Source organism: Mus caroli, unplaced genomic scaffold, assembly GCF_978045245.1.
Source record: "Mus caroli unplaced genomic scaffold, Mus_caroli_1 scaffold_4, whole genome shotgun sequence".
Classification (NCBI taxonomy): domain Eukaryota; kingdom Metazoa; phylum Chordata; class Mammalia; order Rodentia; family Muridae; genus Mus; species Mus caroli.
This window is the reverse complement of record NW_028227259.1, coordinates 34,476,230-34,499,315: the sequence shown is the minus strand read 5'-3', so window position 1 is coordinate 34,499,315 and position 23,086 is coordinate 34,476,230. Positions and strand designations below refer to the sequence as shown.

Below are 23,086 nucleotides of genomic sequence, written 5' to 3'. Positions count from 1 at the left end.
CTGTCTACACAGCAGCCAGTAATATACCCAGGAGACCAAAAGTCACTCTCTCACTAGGTATTTTCCAAAGGACTGGTACTGTGTGTTCTACAGTGAACTTGCTGAGCTGCCTTGGTTGCCATAAAAATCTCTTGATTTTTATCTCTGGTTAGACAGATAGGGCTTTTTGATAACCTCAGTCCATTTCCCTGGAAGTGCTGGTATCCGTCATATGCTGACTCACGATGGGTACAGAGAGCACAGAATCCCCTGAAGAGGGTGGAGACTGAGAGACTTGGAAGGCAAGGGAAAGTTCTGGATAGATTATTTACATGTAGTTTGCCAGCAGCTAGATAAACAAAGAACCAGGCTTGCAGCTTGTAAAGTGGTGGGTCCTTTAGGTCTTTCATAAGAAGAGAAAAGAGATTTGATGTTTATTAAGCAGTTGACTACTCTGGAAACTGCGCATGCACTTCTGGTAATAGCTGTGGAGCAATGACTTTTGTTGCTTTAGCCTCTTTGGTTTGAATCTCTGAAGGTACAAGATTTTTATTATTTGAGATAGGATCCCAGTAGTGTATATAGCCCAAGATGGCCTTGAACTCAAGATTCCTCTGCTCCAGAATTGCAGAGATATGCCAACATGCCTGGCCAAGATACTTTTAAATAGATGATAATTACTAAACTTAGATATGTAAAGTCTGCCTTTCATCAGAAAGAACTGTGATACAGTTTTTACAGCACTGCTCTGCAGGAAAATAACCTCCACAGTAGGAGTAAAGACATTACACACTGAGCTCCCAATGACAATGAAGTCAATAGGTAAATCTGATTGCTTTGAATTGTAAGATGCCAGGTAAGCTTCTGGTATAGGCACTGGGGCTAATAAAAAGACAGTATTAGGAAGCCTTGAGTGGTAGTGTATGGCTGCAATCCCAGCATTTGAGAGGCTGAGGCAGGAGGATCAGGAGGAGATTAAGTTGGAACTCAGCCTGGGCTACAAGAAACTTGGTCTTAACAAAAAACCAAAACTGAAACAGAAGGCTGGAGAGATGCTCAATTGTTAAGAGTCCTTTTTTAGAGGACCACAGTCACACCCTCTTGTGGTCTCCAAGTCATGTGGTCTCAAACATGTGTGTATGTTCATTTATATGTGAGTGTACACACACACACACATACGCACAGACACAGAGACAGAGAGACACAGAAAGAGACACACACACAGAGACAGAGAGATAGAGACAGATAGACAGAGACAGACAGACAGACAGACACACACACACACACACACACACAAAGTCAACCAACCAAACAAGCATTAGGAAAATCAATGAATAAGAATCACCTTTCAAGTGAAGAACCAGTCCATTTCTGCATTCTTATAGCTAATACAGATGTATTTTTATCATAACTAATGACAGTATGCCGGTTCTGGGAAGAAAGCTCAGACAGTAAAGTGCTTGCTGTGTAAGCCTGAGGACCTCAGTTCAAATCCCACTTAGAAAGCTGGGTATGGAAAGCTGGGTATGGTGGCCTGTGCCTGTAATCCCATCACTGTGGGGCAAAGATAGGAGGGACTCTGAAGCTTGACCTTTTAGTTTGGTGAGAGTCTGTCAAAACAATAAGGTGGAGAGCAAATGAGGAAGATAGCCAGTATTATCTTTGGCTTCCACATGAATGTGAACATATGTGCATGTACGGGGGTGCGTGTGCGCGCGCACACACACACACACACACACACACACACACACACACACAGACAGAGAGAGAAAGAGAGAGAGAGAGAGAGAGAGAGAGAGAGAGAGAGAAGAACATGTACACACAAAATTAATTTGCATTATAGTAAATAATATAATGCATATTAAATTCTTAAACATGCTAAAACATAGAATCTGAGGCTGGGGAGATGCCTCAGTGTTTCAGAACATTGCTACTCTTGCAGAGGGTCTACTGGGTTTGGGTTCTAGAATCTACATAGCAGCTAACAACCATCTACAACCCTAGTTGTAGGGGATCCAACTCACTCTTCTGGCATCCCTGGGCACCAGGCACACTCATGGTACATACACATATACACAAAACACTCATACACATACTATAAAAATAAATAAATCTTTTTAAAACCACATGGCAATATACAGCATTAACCCCAGCAGTCAGGAGGCAGGGGCAGCATCTCTGAGTGTGAGGTTAGCCTGCACTACTTAGTAAGTTCTAGGCTAGTTAGGGATACACAGTGAGACCCTGTCTCACAAAACAAACAACAACAAAACCTAAGAATACCCTAACCCACCCTCCCATTAAGTCTGCCTGAATGGCCCACTCTGAGAACAAGGGCACACTTGCCTCCCTGTTCCCTTTACTCCTTTGCTTCTCCCAAATCCAGTCTATCCTAAATCTTGTAGTCATTCTCTTCTCACTAAAGAAAATGGCTTCAATGAAGAGTTATGAATCCCTAGTTTGATCATGTTTTGATTTTTATATGAAAATTCTATTATACTGCATGTTTCTTGTAATTTGCTTTTTAACACTAGGATATTAAGATTCCATCATCACGGTGTGTAAGTTATCACTTTCACAATTAATTCAACACTATTTCTCCATCCATTCGCTCCCATGAACACGGGGGTTCTCATGATTCTTCCTGACCATGTACTCACCAGCATTTTTCCTTTGCTTTCTGGGCACAGCCAGACAAGCTTCTCAACCTTCTTTGTTCCTTTATGATTTAGGAACTCATGTAGGCCAGGCTGGCCTTGAACTCTTAATCCTCCTGCCTCAACCTCTAAGTACCAGGATCACAAACTTGCTCTATCACTCCCAGTTTTCCCAGCCTTTTTGCAGTGAGGTAGAGCTATGTATCTGAACTGTGGCTGGCAACTGTGTGGAAGGAGTTCGGCTACTTCCTGACCTGATTCCTCTCATGCCCCATATCCTGCCTGAAGCAGAGGGCCAAGTAGGGGTGGGCAGGGGTTAAGAGGCTGGAGAGACTGGAGGGACCATCAGACAGGAAACTTGGAGAAGGCTCTGTACCATGCATTTATGGAGAGGGAGCTGTGGGGATAAGATGACACCAGCTGGGGAAGAGTGGAGTTCTGTGTTTCCATGAATGTCCTGCTTGTGGGACAATTCCTACAGTTATGCAAGATATTCCTATTGGGCAAAGGAGGCAGTGATCTCAAAAATTTTTGGAAACTACAAATAATTCTATAGTAAACATGGAGGTGTAACAACAAAAGTACTCTAGCAATCAGGCAGACATCCTTAGGTCATATGTGGCTTAAAAATCAACATTGGTATCTCTCAAATACCCAAGTTAAACTGCATTGTCTCAAAGGACTTTTTAATTGTTAAAGGAATCAAACATGAGGGAATAGTAAGATGGCTCAGTCTGTAGGCTTGCCATGCATGCTTGAGGATCTGAGTTCAACCCCCAGTATCCACGTAAGAAAGATGGGTATATATCTATAAGGTGGTATATATCTATAAGGACAATCCTCAAGAGGCAGATACAGATGGACACCTGGAATTTGCTGGCCAATTATTAAAGCCTTATCAGATAGCATATCAATGAGAAACTCTGTCTTAAAAACAGATGAATAGAATCTACTGAGACTGAGCTTGTCCTCTGGTCTCCACACTCACATGCATGTTTGTACTTGTGTACCCTTTCCCCATTACCCAAAGGGAGAACCCTCCCAGATCAACTTGAAAGGCTGAAATCAAGAGCAGTTCTTTCCAATGAGTTAGTTTTCTATAGCCCCTGTGAACTCCAAAATGATGGCTACAGTGAATGGTATTGGAGTAAACTGTCTTTGAACACTGGGGTGTATGGTCTCCCTCTGTTTACTCTTTATGGAGTCTACTAAGTCTGTAGTCTTGGGATGTTCTCCTCTCAGAAGGAGTTCTTTGAAGTATTGTATCCCTTTGTTTAGAAGCTGACTGAGCATGCTTCCATCTGGTAAACACAGTGTTAAGTACCGTTCCACTGAAAGTTCTATCTTCTCATTGACGGGCTGCGGCAGTATAGAACTGAGGGTTTTGGCTTCCTCTCTTCAAACATAAAATAAAGCCTTGGAATTTGAAGAGGCTTTTGTTGGGAGCAGAAATCTGAGTTCTCTATCAAACACAAGCTTAAGAATATATTCTGCGAGGGCTCTGACTGCCTGAACAGGTGAGGGAGACATCTTGGGTCCCTCAGAGACTAGTCTGCACAGGTGAGAGTGTGGACTACAGAAGCTACACAGCTTCTGGGACAGGCAGAAGCAACACAGCTTCTGGGACAGGCCCCATTTCTGGCTCCAGATATCCAGGCACCTTCCCCACCAAGAGAGGTGCCCACCTGGGAGGGCTCGGACTGTCTAAACACGTGAGGGAGCCATCTTGGGTCTAGGGTCCCTCAGAGACCAATCTGCATAGGTGAGAGTGCGGACTGCAGAGGCAACACATCTACTGGGACAGACCCTGTTTCGGGCCATCATTTTCAGCCAGGAGGCAGGTCTGAATGCCAGACCTCTGTGCACCTTCCCTGCAAGAGGAGAGCTTGCCTGCAGAGAGTACTCTGACCACTGAGACTCAGGAAAGAGCTGGACTCCCAGGACTGCTGACAGAGGCTAACAGAATCACAGGAGGAACAAGCTCCAACCAGAGACAACTATAACAACTAACACAAGAGATTACCAGATGGTGAAAGGCAAACATAAGAATCTTATCAACAGAAACCAAGACCGCTCACCATCATCAGAACCCAGCACTCCCAACTCAGCCAGTCCTGGATACCCCAACACACCCGAAAAGCAAGATTTGGATTTAAAATAATATCTCATGATGCTGGTAGAGGACAACAAGGGCATTAATAACTCACTTAAAGAAATACAGGAGAACACTGCTAAACAGGTAGAAGCCCTTAAAGAGGACACACAAAAATCCCTTAAAGAGCTACAGGAAAACACAACCAAACAGGTGATGGAATTGAACAAACCTATCCAAGACCTAAAAAGGGAAGTAGAAACAATAAAGAAAACCCAAAGTGAGACAACTCTGGAGATAGAAACACTAGGAAAGAAATCAGGAACCATAGATGTGAGCATCAGCAACAGAATACAAGAGATGGAAGAGAGAATCTCAGGTGCAGAAGATTCCATAGAGAACATGGGCACAACAATCAAAGAAAATGCAAAATGTAAAAAGATCCTAACTCAAAACATCCAGGAAATCCAGGACACAATGAGAAGACCAAACCTACGGATAATAGGAGTAGATGAGAATGAAGATTTTCAATTTAAAGGGCCAGCAAATATCTTCAACAAAATTATAGAAGAAAACTTCCCAAACCTAAAGAAAGAGATGCCCATGTACATACAAGAAGCCTACAGAACTCCAAATAGACTGGTCTAGAAAAGAAATTCCTCCCAACACATAATAATCAGAACAACAAATGTACTAATAAAGATAGGATATTAAAAGCAATAAGGGAAAAAGATCAAGTAACATATAAAGGCAGGCCTATTAGAATTACATCAGACTCCTTACCAAAGACTATGAAGATCCTGGACAGATGTTATGCAGACCCTAAGAGAACACAAATGCCAGCCCAAGCTACTATATCCAGCAAAACTCTCAATTACCATAGATGGAGAAACCAAAGTATTCCATGATAAAACCAAATTCATACAATATCCTTCCATGAATCCAGCCCTTCAAAGTATAAAGGGAAAACACCAACACAAGGACGGAAACTATACCCTAGGAAAAGCAAGAAAGTAATCCTTCAACAAACCTAAAAGAAGACAGCTGCAAGAACAAAATCCCAACTTTAACATCAAAAATAACAGGAAGCAACAAACCAGTAGCTAACATCAAACTAAATGGAGAGAAACTCGAAGCAATCCCACTAAAATCAGGGACTAAACAAGGCTGGCCACGTTCTCCCTACCTATTCAATATAGTACTTGAAGTCCTAGCCAGAGCAATTCGACAAAAGGAGATCAAGGGGATACAAGTTGGAAAGGAAGAAGTCAAAACATCACTATTTGCAGATGATATGATAGTATATATAAGTGACTCCAAAAATTCCACCAGAGAACTTCCTAAACCTGATAAACAGCTTCAGTGCAGTAGCTGGATATAAAATTAACTCAAACAAATCAATGGCCTTTCTCTACACAAAGGATAAAGGGACTGAGAAAGAAATTACGGAAACAACACCCTTCACAATAGTCACAAATAAAATAAAATACCTTGGTGTGACTCTAACTAAGGAAGTGAAAGATCTGTATGATAAGAACTTCAAGTCTCTGAAGAAAGAAATCAAAGATCTCAGAAGATGGAATGATCTCCCATGCTCATGGATTGGCAGGATTAATATAGTAAAAATGGCTATCCTGCTGCAAGCAATCTACAGATTCAATGCAATCCCCATCAAAATTCCAACTCAATTCTTCATTGAGTTACAAAGGGCAATTTGCAAATTCATTTGGAATAATAAAAAAAAAACCTAGGATAGCAAAAACTATTCTCAACAATAAAAGAACCTCTGGTGGAATCACCATGCCTGACATTAAGCTGTATTTCAGAGCAATTGTGATAAAACTGCACAGTACTGGTACAGTGACAGACAGGTAGGTCAATGGAATAGAATTGAAGATCCAGAAATGAATCTACACACCTATGGTCACTTGATCTTTGACAAGGGAGCTAAAACCATCCAGTGGAAAAAAAAGACAGCATTTTCAACAAATGGTGTTGGCACAATTGGCAGTTATCATGTAGAGGAATGGGAAAGGATCCATTCTTATCTCCTTGTACAAAGGTCAAGTCTAAGTGGATCAAAGACCTCCACATATAACCAGAGACACTGAAATTAATAGAGGAGAAAGTGGGGAAAAGCCTCAAAGATACGGGCACAGGGGAAAAAGTCCTAAACAGAACAGCAATGGCTAGTGCTATAAGATCGAGAATTGACAAATAGGACCCCATAAAATTGCAAAGCTTTTGTAAGGCAAAAGACACTGTCAATAAGAAAAAAGGGCCACCAACAGATTGGGGAAGGATTTTTACCAATCCTAAATCTGATAGGGGACTAATATCCAATATATACAAAGAGCTCAAGAACCTGGGCTCCAGAAATTCAAATAATCCCATTAAAAATGGGGTACAGAGCTAAACAAAGAATTCTCAACTGAGGAATACTGAATGGCTGAGAAGCACCTGAAAAAAACATCCTTAATCATCAGGGAAATGTAAATCAAAACAACCTTGAAATTCCACCTCACACCAGTCAGAATGGCTAAGATCAAAAATTCAGGTGACAGCAGATGCTGGCGAGAATGTGGAGAAAGAGGAACACCCGTCCATTGCTGGTGGAATTGCAAACTTGTAGAACCATTCTGGAAGTCAGTCTGCGGTTCCTCAGAAAATTGGACATAGTACTACTGGAAGATCCAGCAATACCTCTCCTGGGCATATACCCAGAAGAAGTTCCAACTGGTAATAAGAACACATGATCCACTATGTTCATAGCAGCCTTATTTATAATAGCCAGAAGCTGGAAAGAACCCAGATGCCCCTCAACAGAAGAATGGATACAGAAGATGTGGTATATTTACACAATGGAGTACTACTCAGCTATTAAAAACAATGGATTTATGAAATTCTTTGGCAAATGGATGTATTTGGAGGATATCATCCTTAGTGAGGTAACCCAGTCACAAAAGAAGTCATTAGATATGCACTCACTGATAAGTGGATATTAGCCCAGAAACTTAGAATACCCAAGATATAATTTGCAAAACACAAGAAAATCAAGAAGAGGGACGACCAACGGGTGGATACTTCATTTCTCCTTAGAATAGGGAACAAAATACCCATGAAAGGAGTTACAGAGACAAAGTTTGGAGCTAAGACGAAATGATGGACTATCCAGAGACTACCCCACCCGGGGATCCATCCTATAATCAGCCACCAACCCTGACACTATTGCATATGCCAGAAAGATTTTGCTGAAGGTATAGCTGTCTTGTATGAGGCTATGCCAGTGCCTGGCAAATACAGAAGTGGATGCTCACAGTCTTCTATAGGATGGAACACAAGGCCCCAATGGAGAAGCTAGAGAAAGCACTGAAGGAGCTCAAGGGGTCTGCAACCCTATAGGTGGAACAACAATATGAACTAATCAGTACCCCCGGAGCTTGTGTCTCCAGCTGCATATGTAGCAAAAGATGCCCTAGTCGGCCAACATTGGAAGAGAGGCCCCTTGGTATTACAAACTTTATATGCCCTAGAACAGGGGAATGCCAGGGCCAAGAAGTGGGGAGTGGGTGGGTAGGGGAGCAGGGTGGGGGGGGGACGACTTTCGAGATAGCACTTGAAATGTAAATAATGAAAATATCTAATAAAAAAGAATAAAAAAATACATTCTGCAAACTCTTTCACTGTGTGCTATAGGAGACAGTTTATAAGGTGCATGAGGTTTCTAAGCATACATCCAAATAAAAATAAGGGATACTATCATAGCCAGCGATTAAAAGGACGGCATTCATGGAGAAGGCCACAGGGAATCGGAACATGGCAGCCTGCTCCAAATACTTCTAGAGGAGGGCTGTCTTCACCAGCTCTAGCTCTTTAGTGTTCACTAAGGTCAACTTAATATCCAAATGTCTACAAAGTCCAATTCCACTCTCTCTTGGGGAGCATAGGCGAGCTACATTAGCAGCCTCAACATCTCATTTGACAGACTAGCCATAAGAGTACATGAACTAACTTGGAGCTTCCTTGAGAGACAGCCAAAAAGTGAGTGATGGAGAGTTAGATGAGAGACTGCTCAGGCAGTTAGTGTTTTATAATGTGAAGGTAACTATTTGTTCCTTGGTCCAATCATACTTGATAGATTCTTTTAGTAATTATGTTTCCTAGGCTCACCTGCACGCAAAATTTGCTGATAGATCACAGGTACTATGGTTTCTCTGAAGACCAGAAGGCCTTAATTCACCTTTTCAACATTAGGAAAGTTCAAAAGACCCACAGCACAAAGGAATACTCTCACAGCTGAGGTATCAAAGGGAATGTTGAAGAATTACAAAGCACCTCATTTTCAGGAAGAAACAAGAAGTTACGATCCCTGCCTACCATTTCTGCCGAGACTGAGATTCTCATGATCATACGCCTAGCTGGGGCCCTCTAACGGCCCCAGAAGAGCCAGTGGAGCTGTACTGCTATTGCCAACCTCTCTGAAATCATGGCACTTGTCCAGACCATGGTATTAGCTTATGGCATACTGGAAAAATGAGTGGGGCTGGTGAGACCACTGACTGTGCACTCCAGCTATTCCTATGACTGCCAAGAAAGGAAGCCTTAGTGAGGAGTAGGGAACAGAAGATCTGTAAGCAGGTCTTGGTTTACATGCTATGTCCTTCAACTGTAGGCTAGAGGACAGGCGAATTGCATCTGTTTCCTCTTCCTGGAAAGTGAGGAAAGGAACGTAACCCAACCTCACGGGCTGTTAAGAAAATGATACTGAGTTATGGGTGTAAAATACTCTGTACAGTGCTCTGTACACAGTGAGCACTTGATAAACAATAGTGTTTATATGTTGTAAATCTAGTATCACCTATACCAGAGGCCATGTTCTATTATCCCAGTGACCTCTGAATGGAAATGGGTGAGAAAGCATTGGCTGGTACTGAAGAAAGGCTACTTAATATTCAAGCTGAGTTTTTTAATCTTTTCAACTTTTTGAAGTTATGGTAAAGTATACTGAGATTCAGATCTTTGCTAGTGGCATGGAGTGCGCTTACATAGGAGCACAACCATAATCACCATTCATCTCCAGAACGTTCTTCATCACTGTAACCCCTATTACAAACAAAGCTTCCTGATGGCCCAGATCCTAGCAACCTGTCTGATTTTCTATCTCTATGAATTTGACAACTCATGGAGGTGAAATCAAGCTGTATTTGTCACATGTGACATGAACTGTGTTTTGATATCCCCATTACTTCCTTTCCATCAGAGGACAAAGGCATATTTTTAACCAAAGGCCATTCTTAGTCTTGAAGTCTCTTCTAAAAAGCTCTTTTAGTACATCCTAAGTTAAAGCATGTCAAGAATTCAGATTGCCTCTTTGTGAGAAAAAGCATGCAACACTGCTTTGTGAGTTCCAAACCAGTTCTCATTGATATGAAGCCAGAGGACAGAGAAACCTGTATATCAGGGCAAGTAGTCCAGAACCATCTGGACTGGGGAAGACCAGGGGTTTCTGGCTTGGAATGGACACTGTTCCATGTGAGTGTTGGCCCATGCACTCATCTGGTTGCCTACAGGCTCCTAAGTTCTGGCCTCAGCATCTCCAGTTTATTCCTCTGAACAAAACCTTGCTTTAACTGGTAGCTTCTGCTGTTCAGATGCCTACAGAAGAAACCTGGAAACCTTCATTCTTTGTGTGTTGACCTCCACATGTATGTGGAGGCCAGATAGCATCATTGTCAAAAGCCTTCCTCAATCACCCCAGTCTTATCTTTTGAGACAAGATCTCTTGCTGAACCTAGAGCTCACCAACTGGCTAAACTGGTTGGCCCTGAGCTTCAGGGATCTGCCTGGTTCACCCCTCCCCAAGCCCCACTAGGGTCATTGACATATTTGACCACACGCAGCCTTTTATATAGGTGCTAGAGATCCACACTAAGGTCTTTGTGTTTGCACAACCCTCACTTTATCAGCTGAGTCATTTTCCCAGCCCAGAAACATCTTTATACTTTTGTACACACAGCCAAGACTTGGGAGGCAGAGGCAGGTGAATTTCTGAGTTTGAGGCCAGCCTCATCTACAGAGTGAGTTCCAGGACAGCCAGGGCTACACAGAGAAACCCTGTCTCGAAAAATGGAAAAAAAAAAAAAAGCTTTACTATTAAAAGATTTCTTTAACTCGTTTCTCCCCTTTCACCCTCTAGTAAAGACAGCTCTGGTTAGATTCAATTATTGTTTGCCAGGACTATCTTCCCATGTGTGTGCCATTCCGTTCCAAACCGTCTTCTACAATACCAGAGGAATATAACTGTAAAAAGCAAACATACTCTGCTTGCTTTCCTTCCCAGCCCTCTTTCTTCCTATCCTTGGGATAAGGTCAAGCATTATCAGCCTGGTATGCAGAACTGTCTGTGTTCTGGCCTCTGGTGACCTTTCCAATGGAATCTCTCACCACTCCCTGGGATCTACCAGACACTTAAGAAATTGGAGTCATTTGCAGTTCTTCACAAACACTTGACCATTTCTTCTCTCAGGATCTTTGTTTGTGCTAATCTGTCTGCCTAAAGTGCTCTTCCAGCTCTCCTGCTATAGTAAGTTGGGTGTCCTACCCCGTGTTCCCATGATACCTGGTGTATACCTAGCATTATACTTTAAAGAATGTTTCATTGTTATGTTGTGTTTGTTTGGCTTTTGAGACTGAGTCTCATTGTACACTTGTGATCCTAGCCCCTGAGCCTCCCAAGTGTGGGTGGGCATTACAGGTATGCACTATCATGTCTGTATGGTTTATATGTTCATTTGCCCTAAGAACGTGAGCCATTTCAGAGAAGATCCCAAACATCCTGGCACCCCCGTGCCTTAAAAATGCCTGAACCGCCGGGCAGTGGTGGCGCATGCCTTTAATCCCAGCACTCGGGAGGCAGATGCAGGCGGATTTCTGAGTTCAAGAGGCCAGCCTGGTCTACAGAGTGGGTTCCAGGACAGCCAGGGCTACACAGAGAAACTCTGTCTTGAAAAACCAAAAAAAAAAAAAAAAAAGCCTGAACCACAAGAAGGTCAAATGACTGTGCAATGAGTAGACACCTTTGCAGGTCTACCTGGAGGCCACAGGGAAGAAGGAAGAAAGGGAGGGGTGGGGGAAGACAAGGAAGGAGGAAGAAAAGGAGGCATAGAGGAAGGAAGAAGTAAGACAGTGTCTCTCCATCTATCTCAGTGCTGGATTTGAACTCAGGCCCTCATTCATAGTAGGCAGACACTCTGACTAATATCCCCAGCTCTCTATTTCTTGATAATATGATCTTGTATCTAAAAATTCTAAGGAATCAATTAAAGGTCAACATAAAAGCAAAAATAACTGCCTTCTCTGAAAGCTCATGGTATTTAGAATATGCTAACCTGGAACTCACTATGTAGCCCAGGCTGACCTGAAACTCACATGCTCCACTAATGTTTTTACAAAGATACTAAAGCAATTCAGTGGGGAAATTGGGTCTTTTTGATCAATGTTTCTAGAGTGAAAAAAAATATATAAATCATGTCCCTCACTTCACACCATACAAAAAGTTGAAGCAGAATACAAACCTATATTCATGAATTAAAACTATGAACTTTCTACAAGAAAACAACTTAATTAGGGTGGGCTCTCTGCCTACCATGCTGCTACTGCTGCTCAAAGCTTGTTGAGGAGAAGTCTGGACTTCCAGTGATACCATCTCAAAAATTAATTTAATTTAGGAAAATTTAAATTGGATTAGGTGACTTAATTAAGCAGAATGCAAAAAAAATATGTTCTATAAAATTAAGAAGTGATAAAAAGAGACCACATAAAAATTGTAAATGTAGTTTTTGGAAAGATGCAGTTAAACAAACAAACAAACAAACAAACAAACAAACAAAATAAAACAAATGGCTCTGTTAAAGTTTATAGAACACATTACTGACAAATGGATCCCAGCCAAGTTTATAAAGAATTCTTAAGTCATGGATAGGGATAAGGCCCCATGGTATAGTATTTGCCCAATATGCTGGAGGCTCTGTGTTTGATTCCCAGGACAAGGGGAGGGGAGCTCAAAACTGAAAAATGAGATAATAACATGCCAATTAAAAACAGAAGAAAGATTTCAACAGACCCTCCCATTTCCCACACACTCCCTCGGTGGTTAGCACACAGAGCACTCAGCCGCACTGCACATGAGGAGATTGCATATTAAAAACCCCAGGACAGTCTCTCAGACCCCACTGTGGCTGAGATTAGAGACTGATGATAGCAAGAGCTGGAAGGCATGCGAGAGAACAGAAACCTCGCACTATGTCGGGAAGACTGTAAAGAGTCACACTGCTTTACAGCATGGTGGTGGATGACTGAGTTAAACACACACTGGATGGGTGACTCAGCATCCCTACCCCACAGTTAACTAAGCAGAACTAAAAGCATTGTCAAAACAAAGATTTCCCTTAAATTACATCCAAGGACCACTATTTGTAATCACCAGATACTGCAAAAAACCAATATTCACTATCTGGGGTGGAATACTACTCAGTAACCAACAAGAATGCAACTCCAAGACACACAAGCCAACATGTACAGACCTCAAAACACACTATACAACAGAAAACAAGAAAAACATTATATCCGTGTGGTTCCACTATAAAGCAAATATTGTAAATTCTATAGTAGCAGAGCTGTCAAATACATTCTCTAACTAGAGCTAAAAGTTCTATCCAAAGCTGACTTAAAGATTGAATGGCTCATAGTCTACGTGAGGTAGCTAGAAGCTCTCTGCAATGTCCGGTATTACATAGGGTTAGATCTTGCCTCTTTTAAGGGTGAATTGATATTCTTAACAGTTTCTTACCTTAGCAGATTTTCTTAACCATACTTTGAAAAGAAAAATAGAAAGTGATGTCCATAACTGAGGAGCACCGCTTTTCTTTAGGGACACTTCCGAGATTCAGGGATCCTGACTGTTTTGGATCCTGATCTGGACAAGCTAGCTGTAAAGACAGTATGTACGAGGGACTGGAGGGACGGCACAGTGGTGGAGAGTGCTCCTGATCTTCCACAGGATCTGGATTCAATTTTCAACACTCACATCAGCAGCTTTACACTGTGTATAACTCCAGACCCAGGGGATCCAGCTCCCGCTGGACTCTGTGTCACCTGCGTGCATACAGTGCACACAACTTCATGCACAAGAATAAACCTTTCAAAGAAGAAGGCATATCTGAGACCAACAGGGAAGCTTATAGGCAGACTGAGAATTACCTGACGTTAAAGAATTAGCTATAAGAATGTAGGACGCAGACACTGTGTCCTTAGAAATCACCACTGTTAGAGATACGCACAGATGCATACGGAAGTATTCCTAGACGATACAAGAGATGTGGTTTACACTTGCTTCAAAATACTCCAGAGAATTCTAAAAGCAAATGACAAGGAGGTTTGGGAGAAGAGACAAGAGACAAAGCTGCAGTGCAGGTGTTGCACACACGAGGAGCCTGGGCGACTTCTGCTTTCACCTGTGCTTGTTACTTTCTCTATTGCTCGTGCACTGGGGCATGATCTCACGTTCTTGCACATGCTTGGCAAGTGTTCTACCATAAGTTATACAGACAGCTTACTTTTTACTTTTTGAGATGGGGCTCAGGTTGGTCTTGAATGTACATTGTAACAGATCCTTAGCGTGGACTTGTGGATCCTTCCAGCCTCAGACTCCTGATGTAGCTGGAATATAAGCTGGTACCACTAGGCCTTGCAGTGTTCTTTAATTTTAATTTTTGATTACATGAAACATTTGGAGGGGGCACACACGTAGAGGTCAGAGGAGAACTTTTGGGGGTCAGATCTGTCCTTTTACCATGTAGAGATCAAATATAGGGGATTAGACTTAGTGGCAAAGAACCTTTTCATCTGCTGAGCCATCTTGCTGGCTCAATGCTCTTGTTTGTAAGGAGTCCCAGGTGCTCACAGTATGTCCACCACACAGAACTGCTTGCACTGCACTTAGCGAATAACACAATGGTGAGTGCGTAAAGGAGCACACACTTTGCCACAGTTCAACTCCTGCCCCTTGTCCTAGACCAGGGCCACTCCCACATCTGTATCACCTCCTGGGCCTGGGTGATTACGGGATCTTGCAGGCCCCTCTGAACTCTGTGTGACGAACCATTATTATCCACATTCACTGTCTATGCTGAGTTTCTGATACTCAATTGCTCATTAATTCTTTCATTAAACCATATAGTTTGTTCTTTCCATGGTCAGAGTGAATTTTTATCTCCAGCTTGTATATTTATGTTTCTCAGGAAGAGATCACAACTGCCACCACTAAGAATGTCACCTCTGGAGAGGTCCACTCACTCCTCAGAAGGGAGAGGTCGTGTCTATTTGTGGGGCTTGACATTGACATTCTGTTCCTGATGTTGGGGCTTCCAGATTTGTTATGAAATTCTGAAGGAGTTTGAAAGTTGTCACACATACCTGGGGACATTGCCAGTGGATTATCTGGAGCAGTGTCATAATGAAGCCATGGCTCAGTTCCGAGATTGAAATCCTAGCTGTCACTGAATCTTACTGTGCCACAGTATGGTTTTGCTACACAGGGTAAAACTAGTAATGACTCATAGAAGGGTGCTAGGTGGATTAAGAATCATGAGATACACAAAGTACTGATCAGAGCATCTGGGGCACAGCATACCCAGGGTTTCTGTTATAGAGATGACTATTATTGTCAACAGCCACAGTTCTGTACCAAAGATTGCCTGTAAGTCATCAATGGTACCTTTTTAATGCTAACTATGCAAAAATCATTTCACTCAAGGAGATCGATACCATAAGTTATTGTGAATGTGGCTTTCTTTCTAAGTAGGAGGCCTACGTTGGTTACAACTTGTTAATTGGAAAGCAGCCTAGTACATTTTGGAGTTAAAAATGACTGAAACTTTTCAGGAACTCTGATCAGAAAAATTCACTTTCAAGATTACTTTACTCCACTAGTTACCACGAAGGAGAACTGTGCCACAGGTTCAAGGGGGCACAGAGAACACGAATCTACACTGACTGTAGGTCTGACTCATAGCCCCCTCCTCAAAAGACATCCCTTTGGTTCTCTAAAAAAGGTGTTACTTAAGTCTAAGAATTCACAACAAGGGAATATTACCGAGGAAGGTTTGTGAATGAAATTTTCAACCTAGGGCCAGAAGTTGCAAATAGGCTTTTAGAAAGTGAACTCAAAAGAAGAAGGAAGTTTCAATTTGAGTCAAAGTAGTGATGGTGGTTGCTCGGGGCCAGAGCTCTGAGCTGGGAACCCGGGGAGGAAGGCATGTTGCATGTGTAGTTGAGAACTGCCTGGCTCCACCATTAGCTTCACACAAGTCCTGGGTTAAAACCAATCAAAATGTGTGAGCTAGTTAAAAGGCCCAGGAGTTCCATGATAACAAGGAGGCTTGTTTTCCCACATATTTTAGCACTATTTGAAAAATAGAAGGAATAGACAGGTTTTACTTCTTGCTAATAATCAACTAGTTCCTGTTGCTCTCATAGTTATTAATATTAAAAATGATTATATAAAACTAAGAATCTCTCACATGAGAAGTAAATATGCCAATCCTACATAAACATTGTGATGTACAGCTCTGGCTTAAAACAATTTCTAATGTGGTTCCCACCCTCAGTCACTTTACCAAGTCTGATCTCTTCAAGTACATTCATTAATATACATAAAAGTGGGATTTGGACCCAAAAAAGTAAGTCACTTTTGAGAAACATCACAGCTTGGGGGTTACTGAATTACCTGGCGGCCAACTTTTTTTGTGCCTGCTAAATTATGCCATAGGGTACCCTGCTTCTGCAGCAAGGGCAGACAGCACTGTGCTCAGGGCAGAGGCAGCTGAGAGGATGGCTTCACTCTTAGTGATATTGACGGTGACCCTATCCAGGAACTCCCCTGGGCTGTATTAGGAAGCATGCAGCTGGACAAAAGCAGCCCAGAGCAGGCCCTTGTAGCGATTACAGGCTTCTGGGCTTTACTTACAACTTCAAAAGCTCTCTTGATTTCTATATTATTGGCCTCATGTAAGGAAAGGATTGTTCCAATAACTAGCAGAGTTAGTCTGAAGTTGTCAAGTTTCTCTGACTTCATAAATATTAAGTTCTGCTAGAGACTGAACCCTTTTGAGAAACAATATTTATATCCTTTATATAAGCTTTGGAGGTACAAATGAAAAAAGAAAGAGATACACAGAAAAGACAGGTGATGAACGAGAGAGAGGGAGAGAGAGAGAGAGGGAGAGAGAGACATATAGACAGACAGACAGACAGACAGACAGACAGAGGAAGAAGGAGGAGGAGAAGGAAGAGGAGAGGAGAGGAGAGGAGAGGAGAGGAGAGGAGAGGAGAGGAGAGGAGAGGAGAGGAGAGGAGAGGAGAGGAGAGGAGAGGAGAGGAGAAGTTGGGTGGGGGGGGGAAGAGATCAGAACAAGATTTGTCATTCTTAGGACCCTATGAAGCCCACTACTCGCCCGACTCCCCCACGACAACTGCAGGGAAGTAGAGCTGCCCAAGTGTCATGAGAGGACACAACACAATGGTGCACAGAGGAAATCCTTCCTTTACAAAGGAGAGTGTTATAGCAACTATAACGTGTTAAGTTAACATACCCTCGTATGACAGACACATGGGACAATTACTAGCACAAACAGTGTGTGTGGGGGGCAGAGCTGCTACATCCTACTAGCTTTAAGTTACTATTAATCTGAAGTAGTCTATGCCAATCCAAAGATGCACATGAAAATCTTGAGAACCAACTACTAAGAAAGTATCTAAGAAACAGCAACCACCAGAAAGAACCAACAAACATAGACCATCATGCCCCAGGCGCTGAGGCCTTCTGCAGACCTCCTTCCCCCATAGGTTTCTTCCTTGGCTTTTCAATGGCCTGCCCATTAAAGTCTTGGGTGAAATGTCACCTCCAGGAGAGACCTTTCTATTATACTGAATAACTGCTACTGAAGACTCGACTCTGCCATCACAGTTCTGGTCCCATCTGAAACATATGCACTCATATTTGCTTGTGAGCAGTACTTTATTTTCTACATCACTGACATACAACAGGTGAATCAGAAAACACTGTGTTAGAGCAGCATACAGCTATATTTCACCTTTGCCTGGTTCTATCAGCGAAGCTGGGGCTGGCACATGTTCTCTGCAAAGGGAGAAATGACAGCTTTTAGGCCATGTAGACCATGCACCTCCTCCATTGCGTATTCTTTCCCTTCTCTCTTCCTTTTGCTTCTTAACAACCTTGTAAAAACATGGGACATTCTTCTTGGCCTGGGTACTACATCAAAACAGGCTGAGGCCTGCAGGCTGCAGTTGTCTACCCTGTGCTATACTACTAGGAGATACCTGGAGACGAAGCCTGAGGGATGCACGTCCACCCACACACACCTAACCAGAGTATTGAATATGAAAATGCACACAGCTGACCTTACAGGCTATGGAGAGAGAGAAGAGAAAAATGGACAGACAGACTGCAGTTGACAGACATTTCCTCAGGAGATACAGCACACTGTCCAGGCCAGCTCTACAGCGATTTACAGATACTGGGAAAGACAGCTTGTCAGTCATAGCTTCCACCCACTTCTCCCTTCAAGTCCTGATCTCAACTCAGCCACCATGAGCCACATGCTGGTACTTGCAGCTGCCTGGGGCCAGTAAATAAGGGAGGTGGCTTCCCCAGGGATGTTGTGCTCTGTGTCATTAGCATACCTTGCTATAAGCTCTCTGACCACCAGCATTCTGAACTGCTGCTGTCTTGTGGGTTCCATCCACTATCAGAGGAAAGGATAACTTGGCAGACACAGATAGACCTGCCCAACCACTGTAAGTACTTCTCATATAGTGACCAGGAAACCTCTCTAACAATTTCTGGGAGGAGAGAGCATGGTTCTCCTGCTGTGGTTATGACTCCATATACAGATCAAGGACAAGGAGAGGTAGGAGTGAGCAGCTGGGAAGGCTGTACAGCATATTCAGAAGTATGAGAATGCCAGGGTGTTGCGGCGTTGCCTGGGGAGCCCAGAATGTGGATAGCATCTCTTCTTAAGGCATTTTTGCTTCTGTACATCCAAACAGACTAAGGCCAGCACCATATGGCTCAGGAGAGGGTGCCTTTCCTCTGGTGTCCCTGGGCTCACTGAGCACAGGAGCTGCCCTGCTGACACTGGCTTGATGAGCTAGGAGAATGCAAGGACGCAGAGGGAGTCAGAGAAGCTATTTCATGTTCTGCTAGGTCTTCAACCGCCATGACATTGTGGAGCCACCCACGGGAGACCAGCTCTATCTGGCTCTATCTCCAGGCGCTTTCTTCCTCCTCTTTCACATGTTGAGATCCCAGAATAATTCACTGCAGTGTTCTTTGTCAAGTCCCTGCCACCCCATATTCACCTCCCATCTTTATAACAGGGGAAAAAAATAAAGAGGAACAAATGGTCCCCTGGGCGTTGGAACCAAGCGAGCAGATGCTTCCAAAGGAAGGTAAGTGTCAGATGTATAACCGTGTAGCTGAGGAAAACACATTATCTAATCATGCTCCAGTATGCCGCAGCAGGTCCTAAGTCTTAGATAAGAACAAGGCAATGGATGGGGATGATGTGTTTCAAGGCAGGCTGTGAGTTAGGGAAGGGGTAGGAAATAGCATCAAAGGCCCTTGATTTACAGCCTTTATCCTCCAGTAGAGCCAACAGTATGTAGGCAGTGACACTAAGGGACAAGGGAGTGAACAGCCTGGGGAGGAAAGGGGTGACAGTTTGGGAAAACATTTGTGAAAACGCAAATGAAACCCCAGGTTTTAAGGCAGCCATTCTAAGGTGTGCCTGAGGAGTCTGTTTTTGAAGAAGGCAGTTCACAGCTACATTAAAATATGACGGGGTTACAATTTTAATGTACAACTTGGTGGAAAGGAGTCATGAGAAATACTGGACACACAATGCCAGGGAGATGATATTATTCAGGAAATACACAGCAGTAGCACTTACTGTGACTACTGAAGGTACTGACAAAGGATTGGCAGGAGCCATGATGTAAGAGCTCTTTTATCCCAAACATCAGTGCAAGCAATGACTTCCTCAGTCACTTGGTATGGTTTGCCCCTTTAGGACTCTTGGGCTGGATGCTGGTTCCCAGTGCAGTGCTATCAGGTTGTGGAATCTTTGAGGGCAGGCCTATGGGAAAGTGGTTAGAGCACTGGAGTACATGTTGGAAAAGATTAGTGCCATTCTCATGGGAATGAATCGTTATGAAGCTAAGACACACAATACATTGGACATTCTGTATGCAGCAGGTTCCTTTTGCTGCCATACTGTAACCCAGCCAAGGGGCCTGGATTACAATGTAAAACTCTGGACTTCTAATGCTATGAGCTATACAAACCGCTCTTTTTCATAAAGTAACTGTCCTTGGGTATATTGTTATAGTAACAGGAAGTGGACTAATACATGCCATTTTGAGTTGCATGCTGGAAAAAAAGGCTAGGACTAAGGGATGTGAAGAAGATATTTTCCTTTTATGCCTGATATGGCTGGACTGAAAAAAACATGACTAGGAAATTTCAAGAAAAATATCTGTGCTGTCAGGCTACTTCAAGAAGAAGGAGCTGCTTGAAGTATTCATTCAGTTTATTACCGGGTTATCCACAGCCATTCTGGCAGCATCTGATGACCACCACGGCCACGGCTATTGGAGGCAAAGTGTAGCTGTCTGTGGATGAGTTAGGTTAGATAATCACATCAGGCAATGCTTTCAAGTCCTGAGAGATCATCTGATGCTGCAATTGGGATCTGGGTATCAGGTAAGAAAAGTAGTAATTTTGAGGCTTCCTTTCCCAGTGTACTTTTAATTGTGGGCTAAATGCCATCTGGCAATGCTTGCAGGAAGCCTAACATCAGCCTTCTCATCCACCACGCACGCTTGAACAAACTAAAGCAGAAGTGGCCTGCCCCAAGTGATGTGAACAAGGTGGAGCTGGAGGCGTGCCCAAGCTGAGCTCTCTTTCAAACTGTTTATCTGCACACATAATTAATACAAAATGCCTTTTCCAGATTTAATGTTTGAAAAAAAATGTCCTAATGTGGAATGTGCTACCAAGCAAGAGCACCATACAATTCTGGAGCACCATATAAGCTGGGAATAACAGAAGAAGATTCATCCTCACACACACAGCCAGCTCTCCACAGGCTCTGTGAGGTATGCCAGTATCAGGTTCCAAAGGGAGCCTTTCTTCCCATCTTGTGGGCATTTAGGGGCTTCATCTCTTACCATTTGCTGGTTTGAAATCAGGTTTCAAAAAAAAAAAAAAGAATTTGAAACTATTTTAATCTAAAATTACAATTTAGAAACCTAAGCCTGCTGGGGAAGAAAACACTCCAGAGTCAATATCTGTACATTGTTTGACACCATCTATTTAGGGCCAAAGTATCCCTTCTTAATATGGATTAGTGAGATGGAAGGAAGCTCTGCCTCTGCAAGAGGCAAGCTTGGACCCCTGCTTTTGTTCTAGCTCAAGCTGGAAAAGCTGGAAGTCCTTGGCTGTCGACTTAAGCAAAAACATTATACACCAAATCGCCAAGGAATGTAGGGTTTGGTTGACCTGCAGCTTACACCTGATGCCCCGGGTCACTGGCTCCTCTACAGCAAAGTACTACGATCTAAACCATCCACAAGCGAGATGGACCAGTGATTACTGACCTACTACTGATTGATTATATAACAACCATTTACATATGACTACAATGTGGAAAACTACCACAGGCTACTGGGGAAGCGCAGAACACTGCCTCCTATGTTCTGTGTCACTTACTAGTGACCAGAAGACCAAAGCGAGTCTGCTCTCAGCAGTCCTGAAAATATAGAGACCTGACACCAGATACATATTTTGAAACAGAAATATGTCTAGGGTAGGGTCACTGTATCTTGGCAATAGTGACATTTTGTATTTTCTTTTGTGAGGGGCTGTTCTGGGACAGAAGGACATTCAAACTGTTAGCTGATCACTGGACCCATCATCCACTGTGACAGTAAGAAATGTCTTGTCAGATGTCTTCTGTGGGGCAACATCACATGAGAAACAATGGTTTGGAGAAAATCTGACCTCAATATAAATATATACATGGTAAAACGAAATGGACCACGTCGAAGCACCAAAGGTTCTCACACTGATTATCACATTCCTAAGTGTATGTGCACAGCCAAAGTATACTCACTGTGGACAAGAAAACAAAAGTCTTTCCACATCAGCAGCAGAGTGAGTTTTGTGAAGCCTTCTGCATCATATTCCACGACACCTCTAAGTAAGAAAACACACAAATAAACCCTCATAAAAATAAGGCTTAAAAGCAATGGAAGTTAAGACTCTACTTAAAAGGCAAATGAACACAGACTTAAGACCCAGAAGCATGGCGAGGGTCTAGGTTTTGGAATGATAACACTAAGGCTCACGTTGCAGCCCTGCCACTTCCTACTGTTTATGACCTCACTCCAATCTCTTAACCTTTAGACACTTAGCTTCCTCATCTAGCAGGAAATTAGTATATTGGTAAACCTTTTAATAGGACTGTGAAAAACTGACTAAGATAAACCATGAAATGGAAACATTAGTCATCAGTTATGAGTAAAAAGACAAACTATGAAACCAGTCCACTGGGCATGATGTCACATGCCTTTTATCCCAGTATTTGGGAGGCAGAGGCAGGTGGACCTCTGTATCTCTATGAGTTTGAGGCCAGCCTAGTCTGCATTGCTAGTTCAACAGCTGGGCTACAAAGATAGACCCTGTTTCAAAACTAAACAAAGCCAGGTACAGATGACATTACCATACCATATGTCACCTGATTACTTGGACAGTGAGTTCAAGTCTCACTTTACCTAGGGGCTAAACAAGAATGATACTGACAGTATAACTGAGACTGTACAATGAATTCTTGCATTGGTACCTTAGTTTCTATCTTCCCAACAAAGCAGCAGCATCAGTGGGAAGTTCTGTTGGGGGTGCCAATGCACAACAGCTCCTCACTTGCTGATGGGGCTGGCAGAACCCGGTGGGCTTGCCTCATCAATTTCTGACAAGATCAGAGTGCCTAAAGGATGTTGTCACCGAAGAGTGACAATATTGTTCATGAACTGGTGAACAGAAGATAACTCATTCATACAATCGAGTTCCTGAAGCCTAGAGATGTCTCCTCCTGACTGGTCAATGATATTGACGGTTCCCAGTTGAATACTGAGACATTTCAGGAGACATACAGATCAGGTGAGCCCCTCAAGGATGGTGTGTTTATCGCTCAGAACTTAATTTAGCCAACAATTCTGT

The 23,086-nt window shown here is 42.9% G+C and overlaps 1 protein-coding gene across 1 annotated transcript in view; it reads right to left on the bottom strand.

The window, feature by feature from the left end:
- The window catches only part of Babam2 (BRISC and BRCA1 A complex member 2), a 389,024-nt gene that overhangs the window by 50,560 nt on the left and 315,378 nt on the right, over positions 1 to 23,086 (bottom strand). The window contains exon 10 of the mRNA XM_021162018.3: positions 21,981 to 22,063. Coding sequence (XP_021017677.1) covers positions 21,981 to 22,063 — 83 coding nt within the window. The remainder of the gene's footprint in view (positions 1 to 21,980; positions 22,064 to 23,086) is intronic.